At 38.2% G+C, this 27,129-nt stretch overlaps 2 protein-coding genes across 2 annotated transcripts in view; both read left to right on the forward strand.

The window, feature by feature from the left end:
• CaMKI (Calcium/calmodulin-dependent protein kinase I) overlaps positions 1-27,129 on the forward strand; it is a 1,042,346-nt gene that overhangs the window by 618,452 nt on the left and 396,765 nt on the right. The gene's annotated exons all lie outside the window — the stretch shown is intronic.
• On the forward strand, positions 17,097-20,409 carry LOC137234242 (uncharacterized). The gene is made up of 3 exons (XM_067757856.1): positions 17,097-17,141; positions 17,222-17,402; positions 18,645-20,409. Coding segments are annotated over exons 1-3 (717 nt in total). The 5' UTR covers positions 17,097-17,139; the 3' UTR covers positions 19,179-20,409.

Below are 27,129 nucleotides of genomic sequence, written 5' to 3' on the forward strand. Positions count from 1 at the left end.
ACTGTCCCTGGCCGACCCCTATACCAATTCACGGTTATGCCTTTCGGGTTGTGCAATGCAGCACAACGAATGTGTCGTCTCATGGACAAGGTCATTCCGGCCGCTCTACGTGAATGTGTATTTGTTTACTTAGATGATTTATTAGTGTGTTCTGAAGATTTCTCGCCTCATATGTGTTTGTTGGAAAAGGTCGCTCGGTGTCTTCACGAGACTAAGTTAACTATTAATGTAGAAAACAGCAAGTTTTGCTTTAAGGAGGTACGATATTTAGGGTACGTAGTCGGGGATGGTTGTATAAGGACAGATGTCAATAAAGTGGTGGCTGTGAGGGACTTTCTAGTTGCGAAAACCCCGAAGCAAATACGACGGTTCCTGGGTATGTCGGGCTGGTACCGACGTTTCATACAGGACTATGCGACTATTGCAGCCCCGCTGCACGACTGCCTCAAGAAAGACAAAATCAAAAAGTTTGCGATGACGGACGAAGCAACCAAATCATTTGAAATTTTAAAGCAGAGTTTGGTTTCTGCACCGGTGCTCACACATCCTGACTTTAAGCGTCGTTTTTATATTCAAAGTGATGCATCAACGGACGGAATGGGAGGGTTTTGTTCCAACTAGACGATGACCAGAACGAAAGACCGATTGCCTACCTTTCGGCAAAATTAAATAAGGCGCAGAAAAATTACAGCATTACGGAACTTGAATGCTACGCCGCCATCGTGAGTGTCAAGAGATTCCGACCTTACGTGGAGGGAACCCCGTTCACCATCATAACTGATCATGCCAGCCTCAAATGGCTTATGAATCAGAACGATCTTTCTGGGAGGTTGGCAAGGTAGAGTTTGAAACTACAGGGTTATGATTTCGATATTCAACATCGAAAAGGAGTGCAAAACGTGGTTCCCGACACACTCTAACGAATGCACAAGGACGAAATACTGACGAACGATAGAGCCATAGACGTGTGTCCCGAGTCATCGTGCTTCGAGTCGGAGGAGTATACGGAGTTGAAGAAAACGGTGACCGAGAACAAATACAAGTTACCGGATTTGTGTTTATCGGACGGTTACGTTTACAAACGAACGCAATTCGTCAGGGGGAATGATCTTCTAGCGGACCAGGCCTGGAAGCTCTGGGTGCCGTCGGAATTGCGACCGGGGCTGGTAGAGTCTTCCCACAGCTCGCCGTCCGCTGGTCATGGTGGCATTCACAAAACACTATCCCGACTACGTCAAAAGTATTACTGGCCAGGAATGGCTACAGACGTATACGCACATATAAAAGATTGCGAAATTTGTAAAGTAAATAAAACTCAAAACGTTTTTAAACAACCGATGATGGGTAAACAGAAGCTCACAGAACGACCTTTCCAACGCTTGTTCATTGATTTTATGGGCCCGTACCCACGTTCGAGTGATGGTAATGTGTATGTCTTTGTATGTTTAGATCATTTTTCAAAGTTCGTGTTCTTAAAACCAATGAGAAGGGCAACTTCAGCTGAGGTAGTCAAGTTTTCGGAAAAGGATGTTTTTCATGTTTTTGGCGCTCCCGAATACGTACATTCGGACAACGAAAAGCAGTTTGTTTCTGAGATGTTCGGTAACTTTTTGGAGAAATATGGCACAAAACATGTAAAAACAGCCTTTTACTCACCTCAGGGTAACGCTGCGGAGAGGGTAAACCGATCTGTCCTACGGATCATTAGATCATTTATAAAAGAGAATCAAAAGAATTGGGACAAATGCATGAGCGATGCTGCATTTGCGCTCCGCAGCGTTACACATGCTGCAATCAACATGTCTCCATATTTTGCCACTTTCGGTATGCCTATGATACAGCATGCTGCATCATACGAGCTATACCGAAGGCTGGGGGCAGTGAAAGATGTTGATTCCGAGATAGGAGCGCAAAGCGATAAAATGCAGATGATAAGAAATAAGATTATGAAAGAGCTGAAGTTGGCCCATGAAAGAAGTAAAAAAGTATATGACACTAGGAGTAGGGATGTTACGTTTAAAATCGGACAAGTGGTATATCGCCGAAACTTTAAGCAGAGTTCCCTAGTCGATAACTACAACGCCAAGCTAGCTCCCAAACAGATAAAATATATAGTCCTAAAAGCTATCGGGAATTCGATGTACGAGCTTGGCGACAGCAGTGGGAAAAAGATCGGCGTATACCACGCTAAAGACATTTTTGCATAATAGTGTAGGGTGAAATGATACTCGCCAGGCCGCGTTGCAAACCTTTTACGCACACGCTCCATAGTGCAGGCACCATCGGTGGTTGCGAGCCTGTAACGACAGCCTGTCTTCATGCTAGCTGGAATGAGTGGCAGCGTGTATATGTGACTATGTGTTTAGGTATTTTGTGTCCAGGTCCGTGCCTTAGCCACAATGTTGCCATTAACATGATATTAACATAATAACATTAACATTGACAAAATTGTACCTATAGTGAACACAATGTTGCAACGGAAATAAGATGTTGCGCTTGGCATCATGCTGTTATAATAAGTAAAATTTCACCATGCTGCTAACAACTTAGCAACATTGATGAATGCCATGCACCTATGTGTTTGTTTTGGGCTGGACTATGTATGTGGATGTGTATGTGTGCAAGGCTACTAGCGTGTGAAGGCATTAGTGCGAGCGGTCAAGGCACGAACCAAATGTATCTGTGTAGGAGTTCGGTTTGTGGAGCGGTAAGCGTATGAATGTATGAGTGCATGAACGTATAGATGGAAAATACGGGAAAGCCGAAAAGAAAGCTTGGCATGTAATGGTAAAAATTTTCCGTTTCTGGGTAACGTTCCTTACCACGGCGGTGGCTATAAAAGGGCCGAACTTTAGGCAACGGGCCAAAGTATTATTTTATCAGTGCCAGTGAGTGTAAGGGAAAGTGGTTAACAAAAAAAAAAAAAAAAGATTGTTTAAATCTTTAAATAATCCAAGTTTTTAGTGCGCGCCTCAAAACGAAATAATAGCCTGTTTACTAAATTTTGTATCCAAGTAGCTTCTTTTTAATTGTGTATTGCGCGGCGAAAAATGTCTCGCGACAGCTAGAACCAGGCAAATCTGGTTTGCCAGGTAGCTCCCGATCCTGACCGTTGCAGCAAAAATAAATTAGACCACAAAGGCTATCGCCATTGCTAAAACCAGGTAAGTCTGATGGTTTTCACTGCCCTTGGTTTTTTTTGTCTTCCTCCAACTTGGCATGCCCACTGGGAAGCTGGCTTCTATATAGCCAATTTTCCAAGCAAGCCAAGAGCAAACTTGCATGCACGTGCCCACATACAGACATATGTGTGTCAGTGTGTATATTAATAATGCAGACAAAGATAACGCTCAACAACAACTACACCATTTTTGCTATATTGGCGGCAACACCAATCACAACCGGTATTTATTTTCTAATTGGCGACATACCGCCCAACAACACTACAACAACGTTTGTAAATTGGCGACAAGAATTACCACGCATCCACAAGCACTACATTATGTTTAGTGTTTTGCCTGCGCACACCACAACAACATCTGCAAAAACACAATAAAATTGGCAGAACCGACAGCATATTTTACCTGCGGCGTTGAGCAGCAACAACAACAGCCACGACACCACATACAACAAAAATCATTTAAGAACACACAACTCGGATCGACCCAATCTGCAACGAAAATTGTGAAGAAACACGACAGCAACAACCACAACAAAGTTGGCAGCAACCTTTAATCATTTTGGAGCTAGTTCAGTACTTTGGCAATATAAATAACAACAAACACCAGCGGAGGGAGGAGCGTTCCGGCTGTATAGCGGATGAATACTATTGCCTTCATATATTTTTTACATACTATTACCTGTATTATCTGAATATTGTCACGAGGGGCATAACTAGTTCATAGGAAACGGGAAAAAGGAGGGCATTCTATTTCCGGGGCTAAGCATCTTTTTGTTCAAATATAAAATTCGGCGTTTCACGTTCACACACATATTTTATAAGTTAATGGTGGCACTTTTGCCTCCATCATTTTTTTTCTTTTCGTTTCTTCATTTTCTCCTTTTTTTACTTTTTCTTTTCGGTTTGACGTTTAATTTTTGTAGATATTTTCATATCATTATCTTCTACCATATACACAATTTTTTTGGCACATGGTTTCTGCTACCTATGGTAGTATCAACTCAAAATCTTCGAATTTTGAATTTTTTTTTCTGCCATATTTTTTTTGTTATTTTTTTCCTGTACTTACTTTTATTATTATTGGCAACATCAATCGCAACATCACACCCCGAGATTATACATTATTTTGTGCCTTCAGCACTAAAGACATTTTTTTTGTCGAATATTCATTTTTTTTTTTTTTTACCTTCGCATTTAATCATCACGCTGGTAGATTTGATACTACAAAAGCACTCATTACCAAAGATCACTAGCGAGTGCTCTTGGTTGAGTGTTTGAGGGTGGCTATTTTGAGTGTGGTCATAGGTACATATGTATGTTTGAGTTTTTCTTTTTTCAGCTACTCAACTGCAGCGGCGCCGTTGGATGAGAAGAGTAACTTGGTGAGTGTTTTGAGTGAAACATTGAAATTTATCAAAATACACTTGTTTAGTTGTATGTACATGTGTTAGCACAGATTCCTGCTCTTGCAAAAACAGAACAGGAATTAGCAAATCAGAAAATAAAAACAGATTGCAACGAACATATGTACATGCATGAAAAAAACCATCAGACTTACCTGGTTTTAGCAGTGGCGATAGCCTTTGTGGTCTAATTTATTTTTGCTGCAACGGTCAGGATCGGGAGCTAGCTGGCAAACCAGATTTGCCTGGTTCTAGCGGTCGCGAGACATTTTTCGCCGCGCACTACACAATTAAAAAGAAGCTACTTGGATACAAAATTTAGTAAACAGGCTATTATTTCGTTTTGAGGCGCGCACTAAAAATTTGGATTATTTAAAGATTTTAACAATCTTTTTTTTTTTTTTTTTTTGTTAACCACTTTCCCTTACACTCACTGGCACTGATAAAATAATACTTTGGCCCGTTGCCTAAAGTTCTGCCCTTTTATAGCCACCGCCGTGGTAAGGAACGTTACCCAGAAACGGAAAATTTTTACCATTACATGCCAAGCTTTCTTTTCGGCTTTCCCGTATTTTCCATCTATACATTCGTGCACTCATACATTCATACGCTTACCGCTCCACAAACCGAACACCTACACAGATACATTTGGTTCGTGCCTTGACCGCTCGCACTAATGCCTTCACACGCTAGTACCCTTGCACACATACACATCCACATACATAGTCCAGAGAATGATAAAATAAGAAAATACCGTAATATATGTAGGTAAGTGTAATAGCAAACCAGGCGACGGATTGGAGACAAGGCCTCTTCAACCGTTCGAATACTGCCCCAGGTGAAGGAATAAAGCACGGATTGGAGCCACGGCCTCTTCAACCGTGCGACCAAAAGCAGTCAACATACACGCAACGACAAACCTACGGATTGGAGACAAGGCCTCTCCAACCGTAGAAACAACGAGTATGAGGGTAAACGTCTCACATGCAATCAGAGTTTATACTCGGATTGGAGAGAAGACCTCTCCAACCGGTGGAAAAACGAGGAAAGCCCCGTTACGTATTGTGGAAAAAAAAATAAAATTTATACATATATAATTTATTTACACATATATACATATGTAAAAAACAAAACCCTACAATACAAGTAGTCGAACGCACAAGCATGCCACAAGCACTATATGCACAGTGTTTAAGGTAGGCTTGCAAATATTCGTAGAAGTGGTATGCGTCAAGCACATTCAGGTAGTTAGCAGGGCGTGTCAGTCCCAGCGTTAACCATACCGCGGCACTATCTAAGTACAGCAACGTGACCCCGACAGACGTAGAGCTTAGTGCTCAACCTACCTCCCGACGGAATATTTGACGGTAGTACCGGGGGGTAAATGGTACTCAGACGGTAGGAGGTTTAGTGCGGTTAAAGTCCCACACTGACTATGAGGCTTTCGATGCTTCCTCCTCGTAAAACAAAAAAAAAAAAAACATAGTCCAGCCCAAAACAAACACATAGGTGCATGGCATTCATCAATGTTGCTAAGTTGTTAGCAGCATGGTGAAATTTTACTTATTATAACAGCATGATGCCAAGCGCAACATCTTATTTCCGTTGCAACATTGTGTTCACTATAGGTACAGTTTTGTCAATGTTAATGTTATTATGTTAATATCATGTTAATGGCAACATTGTGGCTAAGGCACGGACCTGGACACAAAATACCTAATCACATAGTCACATATACACCCTGCCACTCATTCCAGCTAGCATGAAGACAGGCTGTCGTTACAGGCTCGCAACCACCGATGGTGCCTGCACTATGGAGCGTGTGCGTAAAAGGTTTGCAACGCGGCCTGGCGAGTATCATTTCCCCCTACACTATTATGCAAAAATGTCTTTAGCGTGGTATACGCCGATCTTTTTCCCACTGCTGTCGCCAAGCTCGTACATCGAATTCCCGATAGCCTTTAGGACTATATATTTTATCTGTTTGGGAGCTAGCTTGGCGTTGTAGTTATCGACTAGGGAACTCTGCTTAAAGTTTCGGCGATATACCACTTGTCCGATTTTAAACGTAACATCCCTACTCCTAGTGTCATATACTTTTTTACTTCTTTCATGGGCCAACTTCAGCTCTTTCATAATCTTATTTCTTATCATCTGCATTTTATCGCTTTGCGCTCCTATCTCGGAATCAACATCTTTCACTACCGCCAGCCTTCGGTATAGCTCGTATGATGCAGCATGCTGTATCATAGGCATACCGAAAGTGGCAAAATATGGAGACATGTTGATTGCAGCATGTGTAACGCTGCGGAGCGCAAATGCAGCATCGCTCATGCATTTGTCCCAATTCTTTTGATTCTCTTTTATAAATGATCTAATGATCCGTAGGACAGATCGGTTTACCCTCTCCGCAGCGTTACCCTGAGGTGAGTAAAAGGCTGTTTTTACATGTTTTGTGCCATATTTCTCCAAAAAGTTACCGAACATCTCAGAAACAAACTGCTTTTCGTTGTCCGAATATACGTATTCGGGAGCGCCAAAAACATGAAAAACATCCTTTTCCGAAAACTTGACTATCTCAGCTGAAGTTGCCCTTTTCATTGGTTTTAAGAACACGAACATTGAAAAATGATCTAAACATACAAAGACATACACATTACCATCACTCGAACGTGGGTACGGACCCATAAAATCAATGAACAAGCGTTGGAAAGGTCGTTCTGTTAGCTTCTGTTTACCCATCATCGGTTGTTTAAAAACGTTTTGAGTTTTATTTACTTCACAAATTTCGCAATCTTTTATATGTGCGTATACGTCTGTAGGAATTCCTGGCCAGTAATACTTTTGACGAAGTCGGGATAGTGTTTTGTGAATGCCACCATGACCAGCGGACGGTGAGCTGTGGGAAGACTCTACCAGCCCCGGTCGCAATTCCGACGGCACCCAGAGCTTCCAGGCCTGGTCCGCTAGAAGATCATCCCCCCTGTCGAATTGCGTCCGTTTGTAAACGTAACCGTCCGATAAACACAAATCCGGTAACTTGTATTTGTTCTCGGTCACCGTTTTCTTCAACTCCGTATACTCCTCCGACTCGAAGCACGGTGACTCGGGACACACGTCTATGGCTCTATCGTTCGTCAGTATTTCGTCCATGTGCATTCGGGAGAGTGTGTCGGGAACCACGTTTTGCACTCCTTTTCGATGTTGAATATCGAAATCATAACCCTGGAGTTTCAAACTCTACCTTGCCAAACTCCCAGAAAGATCTTTCTGATTCATAAGCCATTTGAGGCTGGCATGATCAGTTATGATGGTGAACGGGGTTCCCTCCACGTAAGGTCGGAATCTCTTGACACTCACGATGGCGGCGTAGCATTCAAGTTCCGTAATGCTGCAATTTTTCTGCGCCTTATTTAATTTTGCCGAAAGGTAGGCAATCGGTCTTTCGTTCTGGTCATCGTCTAGTTGGAACAAAACCCCTCCCATTCCGTCCGTTGATGCATTACTTTGAATATAAAAACGACGCTTAAAGTCAGGATGTGTGAGCACCGGTGCAGAAACCACATTCTGCTTTAAAATTTCAAATGATTTGGTTGCTTCGTCCGTCATCGCAAACTTTTTGATTTTGTCTTTCTTGAGGCAGTCGTGCAGCGGGCTGCAATAGTCGCATAGTCCTGTATGAAACGTCGGTACCAGACCGACATACCCAGGAACCGTCGTAGTTGCTTCGGGGTTTTCGCAACTGGAAAGTCCCTCACAGCCACCACTTTATTGGCATCTGTCCTTATACAACCATCCCCGACTACGTACCCTAAATATCGTACCTCCTTAAAGCAAAACTTGCTGTTTTCTACATTAATAGTTAACTTAGTCTCGTGAAGACACCGAGCGACCTTTTCCAACAAACACATATGAGGCGATAAATCTTCAGAACACACTAATAAATCATCTAAGTAAACAAATACACATTCACGTAGAGCGGCCGGAATGACCTTGTCCATGAGACGACACATTCGTTGTGCTGCATTGCACAACCCGAAAGGCATAACCGTGAATTGGTATAGGGGTCGGCCAGGGACAGTAAAAGCAGTATTTTCTCTTGACTTCTTCTCCTTATCTGTTTGGCCTAACCCTAATACCGCGAAGGACGTGAATTGGGTCTTCACACGCTCCAACATATGGTTTTGTTCCGTCGTCAAAACGTGTTGGACTGTGTCAAAAGACAAGTAACCCTCGGCAGGCACGAGCTCCGCCACACTGGCACCATTCACACTACCACTCACACCCTTACTCACAACACTCATACCGAAAGCCTGCCAAAAATCTATCCCAAAATATACTTCCTGTTGCAGATCAGGAACTATCAAAAATTCTAATTCCCTAGTCGTATTATCCCACTCGACTGGTAACTTTATGACCCCTACCACGGCGGTTTCCTCCCCGTTCGCGGTTCGAATATTTTGGTCCTTGATTGGCACAAGCCTGTAACGACAGCCTGTCTTCATGCTGGCTGGAATGAGTGGCGGCGTGTATATGTGAATATGTGTTTAGGTATTTTGTGTCCAGGTCCGTGCATTAGCCACAATGTTGCCATTAACATGATATTAACATAATAACATTAACATTGACAACATTTTACCTATAGTGAACACAATGTTGCAACGGAAATAAGATGTTGCGCTTGGCATCATGCTGTTATAATAAGTAAAATTTCACCAAACTGCTAACAACTTAGCAACATTGATGAATGCCATGCACCTATGTGTTTGTTTTGAGCTGGACTATGTATGCGGATGTGTATGTGTGCAAGGCTACAAGCGTGTGAAGGCATTAGTGCGAGCAGTCAAGGCACGAACCAAATGTATCTGTATAGGTGTTCGGTTTGTGGAGCGGTAAGCGTATGAATGTATAAGTGCATGAATGTATAGATGGAAAATACGGGAAAGCCGAAAAGAAAGCTTGGCATGTAATGGTAAAAATTTTCCGTTTCTGGGTAACGTTCCTTACCACGGCGGTGGCTATAAAAGGGCACAACGTTAGGCAACGGTCCAAAGTATTATTTTATCAGTGCCAGTGAGTGTAAGGGAAAGTGGTTAACAAAAAAAAAAAGAAAAATTGTTAAAATCTTTAAATAATCCAAGTTTTTAGTGCGCGCCTCAAAACGAAATAATAGCCTGTTTACTAAATTTTGTATCCAAGTAGCTTCTTTTTAATTGTGTAGTGCGCGGCGAAAAGTGTCTCGCGACCGCTAGAACCAGGCAGATCTGGTTTGCCAGCTAGCTCCCGATGCTGACCGTTGCAGCAAAAATAAATTAGACCACAAAGGCTATCGCCACTGCTAAAACCAGGTAAGTCTGATGGTTTTCACTGCCCTTGGTTTTTTTTGTCTTCCTCCAACTTGGCATGCCCATTGGGAAGCTGGCTTCTATATAGCCAATTTTCCAAGCAAGCCAAGAGCAAACTTGCATGCATGTATACACGCCCACATACAGACATATGTGTGTCAGTGTGTATATTAATAATGCAGACAAAGATAGATATTCAACATCACCAGTTTTCCACACTAGGAATTCTTGAAGAATAACGTTTTTTATATATTACCAGGCCACTTTTGGAAAGCACCACTGGGCACGTCAATTTTAGCTACATACCGCTCGGCAACAACAACGACCACGCACTACACTACGTTTTAATTTAGTGGCGCACACCACAACAACAACCACTACAGCACCTTTTTTATTGGCAATATACGGCCGCAGCAACCACAATAGCATCTGCTTTATATTGGCGACGTAGCGCTCTACAGCGTTTTTATATTGGCGGCATAACGCTCAACAACAACTACAAAATTTTTGCTTTATTGGCGGCAACACCAACCAAAACCGGTATTTATTTTCTACTTGGCGACATACCGCCCAACAACACTACAACAACGTTTGTAAGAGAATTGCCGCGCATCCACAAGCACTACATTATGTTTAGTGTTTTGCCTGCGCACACCACAACAACATCTGCAAAAATACAATAAAATTGGCCTAACCGACAGGATTTTTTACCGGCGGCGTTGAGCAGCAACAACAGCCACGACACCACATACAACAAAAATCATTTAGGAACACACAACTCAACAACTCACAACAAAGTTGGCAGCAACCTTTAATAATTTTGGAGCTAGTTCAGTACTTTGGCAACATAAATAATAACAAACACCAGCGGAGGGAGTAGCGTTCCGGCTGTATAGCGGATGAATACTATTGCCTTCATATATTTTTTACATACTATTACCTGTATTATCTGAATATTGTCACGAGGGGCATAACTAGTTCATAGGAAACGGGAAAAAGGAGGGCATTCTATTTCCGGGGCTAAGCATTTTTTGTTCAAATATAAAATTCGGAGCTTCACGTTCACACACATATTTTATAAGTTAATGGTGGCACGTTTGCCTCCATCATTTTTTTTCTTTTCGTTTCTTCATTTTCTCCTTTTTTACTTTTTCTTTTCGGTTTGACGTTTAATTTTTGTAGATAATCATATCATTATCTTCTACCATATACACAATTTTTTTGGCACATGGTTTCTACTACCATTGGTAGTATCAACTCAAAAAAATCTTTTGTTATTTTTTTTCCTGTACTTACTTTTATTACTATTGGCAACATCAATCGCAACATCACACCCCGAGATTACACATGATTTTGTGCCTTCAGCACTAAAGACATTTTTTTTTTGTCGAATATTCATTGTTTTTTTTTTACCTTCGCATTTAATCATCACGCTGGTAGATTTGATACTACCAAAGCACTCATTACCAAAGATCACTAGCGAGTGCTCTTGGTTGAGTGTTTGAGGGTGGCTATTTTGAGTGTGGTCATAGGTACATATGTATGTTTGAATTTTTCTTTTTTCAGCTACTCAACTGCAGCGGCGCCGTTGGATGAGAAGAGTAACTTGGTGAGTGTTTTGAGTGAAACATTGAAATTTATCAAAATACACTTGTTTAGTTGTATGTACATGTGTTCGCACAGATTCCTGCTCTTGCAAAAATAGAACAGGAATTAACAAATCAGAAAATAAAAACAGATTGCAACGAACATATGTACATGCATGAAAAACGTCACAAACGTACATTTGCACTTACATACATACCTTTTGTTTTCATAAACATATAAATTCCTTTGCTTAGGTGACCCACTTTTGCGATGTACATATTTGATCTTATGTTTACTTGAGCGGTTGCGGTAGGTAAGGGATTAGGGTACTTGATTTTTTTTTGTTCGCCCTCTTATTTTATTTTGTTTGAATTTGTATCTTTAGGATTTCGAATTAGCTCCTATTAATAATATTGCATTAGGGTGGCCCTACAAGTTTTAATTTTTTCTATTTGAGTTCAGACATTTGGTCTATTAGTCGTAAGTATTTTGTATTGAATTGAATTCAGAATCGATTGAATTGAATTTGCAATGTTAATTAGCAATAAAGTTTAGCATTAAATTTAAGCATTTTTTTTTTTTTTTTTAATTTTATTTTTGAGTAAATAGAAACTTTAGAAGTGATCCTAGTAGCTAAGCCTTTTGAAATCATTGTCACATTATTTTGTATTAAACTTTGAGTTTAAAGTTCTCTTTTTTTTAGAAATCATTGAAGTAGTAGTAGGGTGGTATTTGCTAATTTGTAAACCAAGAGCTTTGTAAATAAATTATAAGAATTATGTTTGGATGAAATATGAATATATTCATTATGCAGGGCTAGGTTGACAATATTTGGTGTTGGTGCTGCGCTTATGCGTGGCAAGGTTAGGTGAGGGTGAGTGATAGGGAAATGACGTATTGACGGACGGACAGGCTTAAGTCAGGTTTAAGGGCACTGTAAGGTAAACAGGAGTCAGAACAGTGCCCACGGTGCGGTGCAAGTTGCCCTGCAGAGGGAGGGAAGACTCCACCTGACAGGACAGGCCTTCATCTTTACCCCTTTTAACTCTGCCCCTCACGTATGTTTCCATCCTTTTCAGCTCTTTCTCCTTCCTTTCCTATACATATGCAGGTGTGAACACTTTTGGTTCATGTGGCTGCGGGTGAGGACGGTGGTGAAATGCCCCGCCCAAGACGACGAGCTAGCCTGGGCCCGCAAGCATACCTGCTTGCCGCCGCCCCTCGCCACCCAAACAGTCAGCCACGTAACATACGTCTTATACTGAACAAAAAAAAAGTTACAAAAATATATCATTACATTTTTTACATTGCCTTTTATGCTAATTTATTTTATTTCTTACTTTATTTTATTATATATTCTCTTATTTCAAATTGGTTTATAATTATTTAAAAGCAACTTGACTGAATCGGAAAGTTTCACATTGTATATTAAACGAAACAAAAAAACGTCCCAAAAATGTTTTTGATTTTAGGTCAAAGCGGCAACCGGCATCATAGCGGCCGTATTGCATAGGCAGTATATTACCCACTATCTATATATTAATACGCTAACAAAATTTCCAAACAATCAATTGACAGGCTGTTTCGCATACTTAGCAAACGTAAAATCATATAAAAGTTATATGAATCGATTCGTATTGATCAGCCGCAGTGCATAGGCCTATTTTTGTTAACAAATATTATTATATTTGTTTATAATTAATAAAAAAATTTTTTGTAAATTCGAACTATTCATACAAATATCGAAATAAATTTTCGTGCACAAGCGCGCCATCTTTGGGAACAATTATCTAAGTGTTCTAATGCAAATTTCAAAGACCTAAACCTTTATGTATCCCCGCTAAATTCGAAGGCACAAATGTTTCACATACATACAAATATGGTTTCCCATTGTTGCCACTTACCTATAATAGCCTCTACCAAAATCCTAAAAAATTGTTCCAAAATAATTTGTAGCGTACCAAAAAATCTTAAATAGAATTAATTATTAGAGATATACGCCGCCGATTAACGCCGCCGCCGCCACCGCCTCCGATTTTTGTCGTTTTTAGCACGCCGCCGCCGAATGTCAAAAATATCGGCGCGGCGGCGGCGGCGTCCGGCGCGTTACTATATTTTCTACTCGTTTAAAACTGTTTAGGTCATTTATTGTTCATGTCGAAAATTGGTCGGATATGATCGAAAGTTGTATCAACCGATGCGCATCACTGCTAGTTATAAGAAACTAATTGCGAAATTTAACTCTTTCTAACTGTTTAAAAGTTATTTAAAAAACGGGTGCTTTCGATGTCAGCTTAAGATGGACTTTGCATCACCCAATTCACCAAGTTATTAAAAGAAAACACTAAAAGAAAAGTTATATAATAAATTCATATGCTCACTTTGCATATTTTTTTTTTTTTTCAAAAAATTAATAATGAACAATGAATTCAAATAAAATGGCCCCATGCGAACATGTTTTCAAACCGTAAAAAGTTGTTAAAAAAGAAAATTACCCAAAACAAGTAAGAAAGGCTAAGTTCGGGTGTAACCGAACATTACATACTCAGTTGAGAGCTGTGGAGACAAAGTAAGGGAAAATCACCATGTTGTAAAAAGAACCTAGGGTAACCCTGGAATGTGTTTGTATGACATGTGTATCAAATGGAAGGTATTAAAGAGTATTTTATGAGGAAGTGGGCCATAGTTCTATAGATGGACGCCTTTTCGGAATATCGTTATAAAAGTGGACCAGGGTTGACTCTAGATAGCGTTTGTACAATATGGGTATCAAACGAAAGGTGTTAATAAGTGTTTTAAAAGGGAGTGGGCCTTAGTTCTATAGGTGGACGCCTTTTCGGAATATCGTTATAAAAGTGAAAATTTCGACGAATGCTTACGTATATAGCATATCTTGTTGTCTGAAAAAATCATTCAGATCGGTGGTATATATAGTATATATATGGTGGTATATATAGTATATATATATAGTATATATTCGCAATTTTAGCCCCATTTTAACAGCTAGAAGCTTCAAATTTCACAGAATACTTACGTATATAGCACATATTGTTGTCTGAAAAAATCATAGAGATCGGTTGTATATATAGTATATATCTCATACAACCGATTGTTCAGATAAGAAACTTTTAGCAATTTCTACCCCATTTTAACAGCTATAAGCTTCAAATTTCACCGATTGCTTACGTATATAGCATATATTGTTGTCTGAAAAAATCATAGAGATCGGTTGTATATATAGTATATATCTCATACAACCGATTGTTCAGATAAGACACTTTGCGCAATTTCTGTCCCCGTTTTAACAGCTAGAAGCTTCAAATTTCACAAAATGCTTACGTATATAGTATGTATTGTTGTGTCAAAAAATCATAGAGATCGGTGATATATATAATATATATATGATGGTATATATAGTATATATATATTTTTTTTGCGATTTCGGCCCCATTTTAACAGCTAGAAGCTTCAAATTTCACCAAATGCTTACGTGTATAGCATATATTGATGTCTGAAAAAATCATTGAGATCGGTGGTATACATAGTATATATCTCATACAACCGATTGTTCAGATAAGACACTTTGCGCAATTTCTGTCCCCGTTTTAACAGCTAGAAGCTTCAAATTTCACAAAATGCTTACGTATATAGCATATATTGTTGTCTGAAAAAGTCATAGAGATCGGTGGTATATATTAGGGTGTCCCTTATTTTTAGAAGTCTTTTTTTTGTAACGCATACCCTTCAGATCGGTTCTCCTTAATCCAATATAGTCAATAAAAAAATATAAGCTCATTACGAAAACTCTAAACCGTGCCGAATTACTTTGGAAACAAGTTGGTTCAGGTTCAACGGTTAACATTCGATCAAATTCTTTTTATTTGAAATGAGGTGTTCTATAAACAATTTTTTACGATTTGGGTTTTATATATTATATTCTAAATAAAGTGTACTAATATTTAGAATATAATTTTACGAGCAGTATCAGTGGTGTAGATGGGAGGGATTTTAGGGAATGGATCCCTCCCATGGGCTTCGATGCCATATACCTTAAATTGAAACCTAAATATGTGGGTAGTTGTTTTTCTGAAGATTTCATGATTTCATCCCCATATAGTGAGTACATTGATTTGCGATACTTGGATACAGTGGCGGATTTTGAGGGGGGGGGGGGGGGGGGTGCGGGTTCAAACCCTCCCGGTAGGACTCGATTTTCTATGGGAAAAGACAAAAAAAGGCAATTTTACTGGCAAAAGAACTCTTTGAAAGCCAAATACCACCAAATACCACGCAAATGCTCTTTCGAAACAACAAATTGTTCCATATGGATCACATTGTTATTAAATTTTCATGTTAAATGTTCATCCGTCAGTGGCGCCACCTTCTGTATTAGAACAACAACGCAACGCAGTGCAGCTTTATACAGAAATATAGCCCGGCTACATTCAAAACGACGACTGCGAACGACAACGGCGAAAAACTGAAGCTTGACGATAATTGCCGCCAAGCACCGACGACTGATTATAATGAAAGCGACAACGACAGTTCTGCATTAGCTCAAACAACAACAAAAAATTTAGAAAAAAGTATTGCATGTGTTAAAAAAGTTTATAACAAATCAATTTCAACACATATTCAAGGCTATTTGCATTTATTTTGATTTTTATTCACAAAAAGAAAAAAGGACGCCACGACCGTCGCCTGTCAAAATAGAAATAGATCTAATCTAGCGACAGCGGCATTCATGATTAATTGCCGCTTTGTCGTGTCGTACCCAAAAAATTCCTCCCCATAAGAACATGTGTAAAAATAATTTGACAGATGCCGCACCGTCGTTGTCGTCTTGAATCTGTTTTCCCTAATACGCTAGCTTTTTCCAAATAAAAACAATTTGATAATCAGGCCTGTTCTGGATTCCGATTCCGATCAACTTATTCGGAATCGAAATGGATTGGTGTTCTCAATTTCGATTCCGACCAAAAATTATCGTTTTGAAAAGTATTGCCTCTGAGCAGTCGGAATGAAAATTAATTGGCAGATTAAACACAAATGTTGCGATATTTGTCTTTCAAATAATTTTTTTTTAATTCTTCGTTTTATTTGGAAGAGTTATGTGTAGTTTTTTGTTTAAATTTGAGTTAAATATGCATAATAAATCTTTCTTTAAAAACTTCTATCAAGAAATCTATTAGGCAAAGAAATCGATGCTGATCGAAATGAACTCGACCTGTTCTGAATTCCGATCCAGCGCATGCGCAGTATTATTCGAAAAACTCATTATTGCCATGTGTAGAGGAAAAATATTCGAGTGCCATATTCGAAGAACATAAAATCTAAGCACTTTTATTTTTGGTCCTATGTTTGTTATTCTATTGGCATTATATGAGGAATTATAATAATAATTGTTATTATTTATAATTATTATAAAGTAATTGCTAAAATACATCAAAGTAATACAATTTTCGAAAATATTTTCGTCCAATGAATTTGTCACTATAAAAAGTACGACTAATGGCAACCCTTATTTACTTCGATCAGCTGATATCTATTGCATTGTGTATCATACGAAGTGTGATAAACATAAATATCTTACAAATAATTGGGAAAAACAAGAGATTTTGTAATGTAAGTATTCATTTGGCAGTTTTACTTTGCTTTAGTTTGTTCCAAATATGGATATATATATGTATGTTCATATATTTCAGGGGAAAGAAGCGAAACCCAAAGCAGGAAGAAATCCTCTTATCCTTTATGCAAGGCAACGAAGCCATTGCTAAAGGTTTCACTAAAGGGGACAGAGTGGATGTAGAAGCAAAATGGGGTGAACTAACAAAGTCCCTGAATGCTGTTGGTCCTCCGTGCAAAGATTTGGCTGGTTGGAAAAAGGTAAGGAAGTTTGTTTGGTTATTCTTTACTTTAGCTCCCAACGGCTAAGACTCAGCAAAAAATTTGGGAAAAGGGATGGAAAGACGCGTTTTGACCGTATCAATAATTGGAAGTACATATTTTTGTTTCGGTGAACATTTATTGGCACCTTTCTGAGTTGGCTGCATTCGGCCACGATTTAAAAAAAAATAACCCTTAACCGATCCATCACCGGCTACGCGATATTCAGTATTACTTTGCAGAACAGCTTTCGGTAGTAGTGCAGTTTACAGTACCCACCCTAAAGTTGGGCCAAAATATCAAGTGAGGTGTCAAAAGACGCGTATTAATCTCGAGAACAATAATCCGAAGGCGGAAAAGAAAAATTTTATCTCTGTAGGGAGATATTTGCAGTTGAAGTTGGCGATTTTAATGTGGTTATTGTTGTGGTTATACCCACAAAAAAAATTGTGCATCACCGTGGCGGTAGCCACGGTTATACCACACACCCGGACTTGGCATGGCGTAGCCCAGGGTTATTTTTTATAAGCGCGGCCGAAAGCCGCCAACGCAGAAAGGTGTTCTGCGCAAAAATACTATTGATCCCACCCCCGGTTTCGGAGGGACCTGGGGTCTTTTTTCGGTTTTTCGTTAATATCTTTTGAACGGGTAAAAAAAGTTAACTTCCGCTTTCGGATTCTTGATGTAGACGTGAATACGCGTCTTCTGATACCTTCACTTGGCACTTTTGGCCAAAATTTCGGTGGGTACCGTAAACTGCACTATTACCCAGCTTTCTGCACTTTTCGGAACACTATAAATGTGTGACTACAACAACCAATAAAAATTAGTGAGTGTTGAACTTTGATTACAAATATCTCGACAGAAATAAAAAATCGCCTTCGGATTATTGATAAGGTCAAACCGCGTATTTTTTGTATAACTCCCCCGGCATTTTTGAACGTGTTTTAGCAGTTGCGTACTGTCGCAGAGAATAATCCAAATCTCGATTGCAATTCGCTTATTGTAGTAAAGAATTGTGGAGGTCCACACCAAAAATACACGATTCCAAAAATGTTTAAAATTGACTTTTAAATGCACATCCCTTTCCCTGGCGCCCGCTGCTACTACTATGCTCAGTTCATTCAAAAAAACTTTTTTCAATTTACTTAAAATTATAAATAAGTGAATTGTGCTTTTCTGGTGTGGACATTCACAGTTACTCTTTGTTTTCTTTTGGTTTTATTTCAACTCTTTTTACAGTCTTGGGTCGATTGGAAGTCCACTATAAAGAAAAAGTTGTCAGATAACCGGCGCGAAGTGAATTCATCTGGTGGTGGACCATATTCCCAGCAGCCTATTTCACCGACTGAAGAAGCGATTGCGGTGCTCTGTAGCCTATATAAATCCGTGAATGGTATGGATGGCGTCAGACGCTATGGACCCTCACAAGCTCCAACTACAAGCAGCAACCGGGAAGTCCCAGGTGACGGCGCTGAAAAGTCTGCTGATGAAAGCAGCAACAGCATTGCAGAGTCAACCACAAATAAAGCTGCTACAATTGAGCCACGAAATACATCGCGTGCACGTCGGCGATCTATTGACACTTTTGAGAAAATGTGCATGGAGCAAAATGCTGCATTTGATCGAATTGCCCGTGCATTCGATGAACTGCTAACATTCAAGAAAAAAGAATTGGAGATTAAAGAGCAGGAGGAAAAGGAGAGAAAAAGACATAACGAAATATTGGAGGAAATAGAGATGCTGAAGTTGGAAACTTTACGAAAATTTTTGTAATTGCAATGCTAAACCAATGCTGTGAATATCGATCTCTATATGTACATTAGGGTGTCCCTTATTTCCCAAGTTGTTTATAAGCAGCACCCGCAAAATTTTGGTTAAGGCCTCATAAATAATTTAAGAACCAGAAAATTTATTAATTCTTATTATTACTATTAATTTTGTAGAAGTCAATGGATTACAGGTATTTTTTTTTTAGCAATTTTCGCCTACTTTGGCTTCAGTAAAATTATTTTAATAATTTTTTTATAAATGTATATGTTAGCGAGTGTTAAAAAATTTGTAAATATTAGTTTACAAATTACACAAAAATTGAAATAATTTTCGGAAAAACTTTTACGTTTGTAGTACTAATCTTGAGTCTATAAAAAAAAATTTTGTAAAGTTTTTGCAAATTTTGCATAAAGTGTTAACTTTTAATTTACTGTTTGTGTAATATACATATACCCCATTTCATAATCATAAGGTCACTCACGTAGACATGTTCCAATTAAATTAATTGCCAGTTAGGAGCCGTTCAAATCTGCGTCCTAAACTTTTTAAATATTCTTTTAAAGAAAAAAATTTCTAAAAATTAAAATAGATTTTCGCAGACTTAGGAGTTATATCCCTAGAATCTAGAATTTGATGGAGTTTCGGTTTTTTGATTTGAAGTATTTCAAAAAAATGTCAACGTTTTTCAAAACTTTTTTCAACTTATTTAAAATTTTTTATTTAAGGCGTATATTTGCAAGGCTCCTAACTTGGAATTAATTTATACAAAAATTTAAATTTAAACGAAATGATAAACAAAATAAGAACATTTTAATATGAGTGACCTTATAATTATGAAATTGGGTATATATTTGCATATATTTGAATAGAAAATTAGGAAACATAATTTTACTGAAGCCAAAGCTGAAGAAAATTGCAGGAAGTTGCCTATACGCAGACTTTGGTTTGGATAGAGATTCGAATCACGAATCAGAAGCATCTTTGAATTGAATGGAGAATCAAATCACAAGCAAAATTTTTCTTTTATTTGAACAAATTATTAAAGACACGAATAAAACGATTGTCAATTTAACACTTTAATTTGACCAGCAGTGTACCTGTAAAAACACATGTATATATTTCAGGGACGTTCTTGTTTCAAGAGGAGCCATTAATAATAATACGTAGTTATTGGAATAAAAGTTATAAATCACCATTATCAATATAATCAATTTATTTTACCAAAACTAATAAATATGAGAATTTTTTTACAGAGTGGTGGAAAATTATGGGGGGGGGGGGGGTGGGAATATCAGAGGAAAAGGAAGAGGAGTTAGGAATGTCAGAAGCAGAAGACTAAGGAGTGTGTGATGAAAAGTGAGAGGAGGAAGGTGGAGAAAATAGGAAGAGAAAACTCAAGACTCTGAGAATGAGGTTTCCGCAAGGAAAGTGCGAGCGACCTCATTCCTCACCTCTGCTCCATCTATAATGACCTGCTCAATTGGTTCATGCTCCTCTTCGGTTTCAGCATTTCTCTCTGGAATTTCGTGATTTCTATCATCTTCGTTGCTTGGAACGTTACGCTTGCGGCAAATGTTGTGTAGCGCAGAACAAACATTGATAATCTGCGCAACAAACTGTGGGTCATAGTGCAGAGTTCCTTGCAAGCAACGAAACCGACTTTTCAATAACCCTATAGTACGCTCAACCATATTACGGGCTGTAGCATGCTTTTTATTGTATACATGTTCCATGGATCCGTGTTGTGGGTTCCTGTATGGTGTCAACATAAAACTTTCCAGGGCATAGCCAGAGTCCGCCAAAATCCAAGAATTTTCGGTACGATTATTGATGTAGAATTGTCTCACGTCACTTTGATTCCAAATGAAAGAATCATGGCACGCACCAGGGTGACTTGCATCTACTGCTATTATTTCCATATTGTAATTGCAAACCTGTAAGAAATTTCATGATTTCTAGCCAAATATTGTAATATTTTATAACATACTATCATAACATTAACGCTGAAATATCCCTTTCTATTGAAAAAGAGGGACTCGTCCACTGCTGGCTTTATTTCACGTGAGTGCCATCTACACAACCAATGACACCCGGAAAATTAAATTGCCTGTAGAAATATTGCTTGGATCGATCCATCTCCACAGCAGACATATTCAATTGAATATTCTCTTCACAAATACAGTTCTCCAATTCCTGGATTGTATAGTGTAATATCTTCGAAAAACTACTTCTGCCAACGTTTATGTCCTGATCCTTAGCTACAGCCAGTTGGTATGATCCAGTAGCTAAAAATGGGAGTGTAGCCGCTAGTTGCGTAGTTGGTGAAATAAGAGGATGTCTTTCTGCCAACTTGTTGCCTATTTTGCCGAGGAGTATTTTAAAAATATCCTTGTTCACGCGGTATGACTCCACAAATCTAAAAATTCCCAATTAGTACTTGAGCTTATACACTATCTTGAGAAATTTTGAATGGTACATTGGATAGCTAGAGTTATTCTCGAGTCGACGAAAACGTTACAGAATTATACTAGTGATCGGCATGGGGATATCAAATTCAATTCCCGGTATAATTATATTAGAAAAGTAGATTAAAATTCAGTCTGATACTAGCCCTTAAATTATAATTTCGGAACGCCATACCTCTATCAACTTTAAGAAAAGTGACTGCAGTGGCTTCACCGAATTTACGGATAACGTCTTTGCTAATCTACCCAATTTATGTTGCGCAATAAAATTAACCAAAATGGCTAGGCGGCGAGACGCCTTCAATTTTGTCGCCGCACTTAGTGGGCAGAAACTGCAAGGAAGCTGCAGGTCTGCCAAAAAACTGCACTCACTGCTGGGTGTCATCTTATGACTCTGCTTTTATGTAATCCTTTAACGTTAACGATAAGACCACAAATATAGCTATCCAATATTCCTCTGTAGGGTGTAGATACTACCTCCATCCAGCAATTTTATTTAAGTATACATACTTGCAGTCCAGGTGCCTAAAGATATTCACACGGGATCTTAGCTCCCGATTTTTACGATTCGCACGCACAATAGCACGTCTTCTTGCGTCTGCGCATACAAAAACCATAGCTGCAGGCATTTTTTAATTAAAATAAAATTTTATGATATTTAAACCAAAACACATAAACAAAAACATCTGATTAAACTGGTTATCGAGTCGGAATGAAAACGATTCGAAATCGACTTCGAATCAGTTTTTTACAATCGGAATTGAGAACACCAAATAGAAAACGAGTCGAAATCAATGTCGTTTTACTTTTCATTCCGAGTCGGAATTCAGAACACGCCTGAATATTAGGCCAACTGATTTGGTGGCGTTTCTTATTAATAGAAAAAAATTCCTACATAACTGTTCGTTCAAATAAGACGTGCACGGATTATTATTCTTGAGTTTTCGGGTTTTTCATTTCGAAAATGTCAGTGGAACTAAGAAGCAATAAAAACAGTATATTTCTGGTGGGTGAGATTAATCACCAAATAACAGGCGCAAAATTACCGTCGAATCGTCAAATTCTTGCGGTTCTGTTTTTCAACATTCGCGAAATAAAGTTAAATATTAGTGAAAGTGCAAATCTTGTGGCTCGGGAGTGCATTATATTCTGGGAAAAAGCTAGAATACCCACCAGAGCTTTCCCTAATTGTGTTAAAAAAATTGTGGATCTTTATCAGTTCTGGCGAGAGCTGCAAAAAAAATTGTAAAAAGATACCGGATTTTTATAAACGTCGCGAGGAGGAGTTTCAACAGGATTTGGATAATTTATTCGATATCGCACATGCTGATGCTCTCAACAGAATTAAAATAGAAGAAGATAAAGTATTCTTACGTAAACAGAGAGAGCCAGGCCGCCCAGGTTGCTTAATGGGTGTAGACAAAAAGTTGGCTGTAATTGAAGAAAAGGCAAGGTTAAGACAACTGGCAAAAGAGAAATATAGATTAAAACAAATGCCCTCAGATGCCGTATCGACATCTGTTGCTGCTTACAAGGATATGACACATACAGAATTACATGACCAATCTGCAAGCTCTGAAGAAAGTCTGAACGAACCGACTCCTTCCACTTCTCAATCAATTCGTTCTTTAAGTGCAGTAGCAAAAAGAGGAAGAAAAAATTTCATCACGCCAAAATTGGTTGCGACTTTAGACAGATGTCAACTCAGCATTCGAGATTCTGTTTATGTAGTTCAAGCTGTAGTGGAAGCAGTAGGTCTTAACTGTGACGATTACCCAATCAACAAATCCTCTATTCAACGCATTCGAACGCAAATGAGAAAACATAGAGCAGAATCCATTAAATCTGATTTTCAGAATAACATACCCGAAGTTGTTGCTGTTCATTGGGATGGAAAACTGTTACCTAGTCTCAACGTAAAAAGCTCTAAAGAAGAACGCTTGCCAATCGTTATTTCGTTTGAAGAGAAAGAACAAATTCTTGCAGTCCCGAAATTAGAGAGCTCTTCCGGCAAAAATCAAGCAAATGCAGTACTAAATACGCTAAATGATTGGAACCTTAATGATAAGGTACAAATAATGTGCTGTGATACGACAGCATCTAATACAGGTCGCTTGAATGGAGCTTGTGTGCTTTTGGAGCAAGCATTAGAAAGAGAATTGTTACTTTTTGCTTGTCGTCATCATGTTTACGAACTTGTGCTCAAAAGTGTATTTCAAACTAAAATCCAAGAGGACAGCACCAGTCCCGAGATTCCACTATTTAAAAAGTTCAAAGATAACTGGAAGAATATTACTCCTAATGCCATCGAACCCTGCTCTAATTTCGTAAAACAACACTTTGGTGAGACGATGATAAATGAATTGGTGGAGTTTTATTACAACGAACTGGAGAAGTCAATTGTACGAGATGATTATCGGGAACTGATTGAACTAGCTATTATTTTTTTGGGTGGAAACTCTGAGAATAAAATTAAAATCAGACCTCCAGGCGCATTGCATCAAGCTCGGTGGATGGCAAGAGCTATTTACTCTATAAAGATATGTTTGTTGCAGTCTCAATTTAAAATGAGCGTCAAGGACGAACAAGCGCTTAGAGATATTTCTTTATTCATTGTGACAGTTTATGTTAAGCCCTGGCTAAGATGCAGTTTAGCAGTAAAAGCGCCGAATCAAGACTTACTCTTTTTAAAGACCCTGAAGGATTACGAAAGAGTTGACAAGTTGATTTCCAAAGCAGCTTTAGGAAAATTCAGTCACCACCTGTGGTATTTATCAGAAGAAATAACCCTGTTATCAATTTTTGACGAAGACGTTGATGAACAAACCAAGAAGAACATTGTAATTAACTTAAAAAGAGAAAGCTTTGATGATTCCGGAAAGAGATACGTTCCATCGAAGGATGAAACGTCGATATCTTTATATGGTGAATATTTATTCATATGTATTAAGCTATGCTCACTATTTACTAAACGCTAAACTTTTGTTCTTGTTTTAGAAAAATCTTTGAGTGATTTCATCACTATTAGAAGGAAAAATATATTTTCGAGGCTAAAAGTTGACTGCAGTTTCCTTCAGGAAAATATATCTTCGTGGGAAGAAAACGTGGCCTATATAGAAGCAAAAAAGAAGATTTTGTGCTTAAAAGCAGTTAATGACACAGCTGAAAGAGCTGTTAAACTTATGCAAGACTTTCATGGTTTGATAACCGCAGAAGAAGAACAAAAGCAGTTCCTTTTACGCTGTGTGCAAGAACATAGAGATATGTATCCAGATTGTAAAAAACAGACTTTAAAAAGAAAATGTTCTGAGTAATCCTATTAACAATATTTAAACAATAAAATTTATGAGCAACGGTCAGGAATGCCTATGGGGTCACCAGCATCTCCTGTAATAGCGGATATTGTGATGGAAGACTTGTTACAGAAATTCGAAGAAGATTCACATCACAAGCCACGTTTATTAACGAAATATGTGGACGATTTGTTCGCCATCGTAAAAACGGATGCCGTGGAAGATATGCTTAATATTTTGAATGGATACAATAGGAGCATCAAGTTTACTGTTGAAGTCGAAACTGATGGACAGCTGCCATTTTTAGATGCCTTAATAATAAGAAGGAATAACCAACTTTCATTTGATTGGTACAAGAAGCCCACTGCATCGGGTAGGCTAATCAATTATAACTCGAATCATGACAAGGCAACGATAGTCAACACAGCCAAGAATTTTGTCAGAAGAGTTCTCTCCATTAGTGATGAAGTCTACCACGAGGAGAATATAAAAGCAATAAAAAACATATTAGAGAATAATGAGTTTCCAACACATATAATACAGAGCTATATAAGAGATTATTTCGTAAAATTAAATACAAATAAACCAACTAATGATACAAAGAAAATGTATAAATCGACCACATTTGTATCTGGTCTCTCTAATAGAATAAAATATTCAAACATATATGACAGAGAGAGATTTAAATTAGCTTTCACATACAACAATACGTTGCAACGGAGGATTTTTAGCAATACGAAAAGCAGAATAGAGAAATTTGATAAATCGGACGTTATATATAAAATTAATTGTAATGGCGACGGGTCCCACGTATGCGACAAAGTATATGTGGGGACAACTAAATCGAAATTGAGGACGAGGATTTCCGGACATAAATCAAATATCAAAAATCGTGACAACCCTAATGACAATAAGACAGCTTTAACTCAGCACTGTAGAACCACTGGACACTCTCCCGACTTGGAAAATGTAACAATAATGCAGCATGAGAGAAACAGCAATAAACGCTATATACTTGAAATGTTACACATAATAAATACACCAAGTGACAAACGCATAAATTTCAAATCAGACACAGACCATTGCGCCTACGCCTATAGAGAACTTATCAACAACAACAAAAAAGGCTTTTAATAAGAGTGTGACTTCGTTTGCACAATTGTTCACCTGCTGCTGATGTGAGCGTCGCTTACGGTTGGAGAATTAATGTATTGTTGTTTGTATAAAAATTTGTTTACGATTACTGTATTTTATTGTTTATGTTTTTTAATGTTCTTTCACCCTTGTTTGTTAAAATATAAAATATAAAGTTAGTCGACCAGGTGCAGTCATAAGTGTAAGTTGGCACTTGCGACAATTGTATAATTATGTATGTATGTACCAATGTCTCTATAAATGTTTTTCGTTTTTTTTTCAGTCCTGAAGATGACTTCAGATTGAAGTCGAAATATTGGCAAGACAAACCATTCGACAAATAAATATACATTGTTTAACACATTTGCTGTATTTTAATAAACATATGTATATATTGGCCTAGAGCTCAAACATACTTTGAAAATATTTAAACTAAACAATCTTTAATACAAATTTCTATTATTAAACAAAGCAATGAACATTTTCGTTGATCTAGCTACTAGATGAAGAAAGAAACTGCTATTTTTGAGGCCCTGTCGGCACGGGTTAAAGTTTACGTGGAAAGTTAAAATTTGTTATTTAAGCAGAGGTTTGTATACTGAACCGAATTAGAGGGTATGCGTTTTGATAATTGCAAAACGAAATATTTCGTTCATATATGGGACACCCTAGTATATATATTATATACTTCATATAAACTGTAATTTTTGCCCCTTTTTTACGGCTAGAAGCTTCAGAATTCATCAAATTTCATCAAATAGTTACGTTTTTGAAATACGTGATTCGTAGTCATAGTTTTTACATGCAGACCACAAAAAACGTGAAGCTTTGCATCCTCACACAAAGAACCTACCTATTTTTATACCTTTCATGAAAATGAAATGGTATATTAATTTCGTCACGAAACCGAAAATTGTAAGTCCTTAAAGGCAAATAGATAGACCCACCATTAAGTATACCGAAATAATCAGGTTGAAGAGCTGGGTTGATTTAGCCATGTCCGTCTGTCTGTCTGTCTGTTTGTATGCAAACTAGTCCCTCAATTTTTGAGATATCTTGATA

The sequence above is a fragment of the Eurosta solidaginis genome, chromosome X, assembly GCF_040869045.1.
Source record: "Eurosta solidaginis isolate ZX-2024a chromosome X, ASM4086904v1, whole genome shotgun sequence".
Lineage (NCBI taxonomy): Eukaryota > Metazoa > Arthropoda > Insecta > Diptera > Tephritidae > Eurosta > Eurosta solidaginis.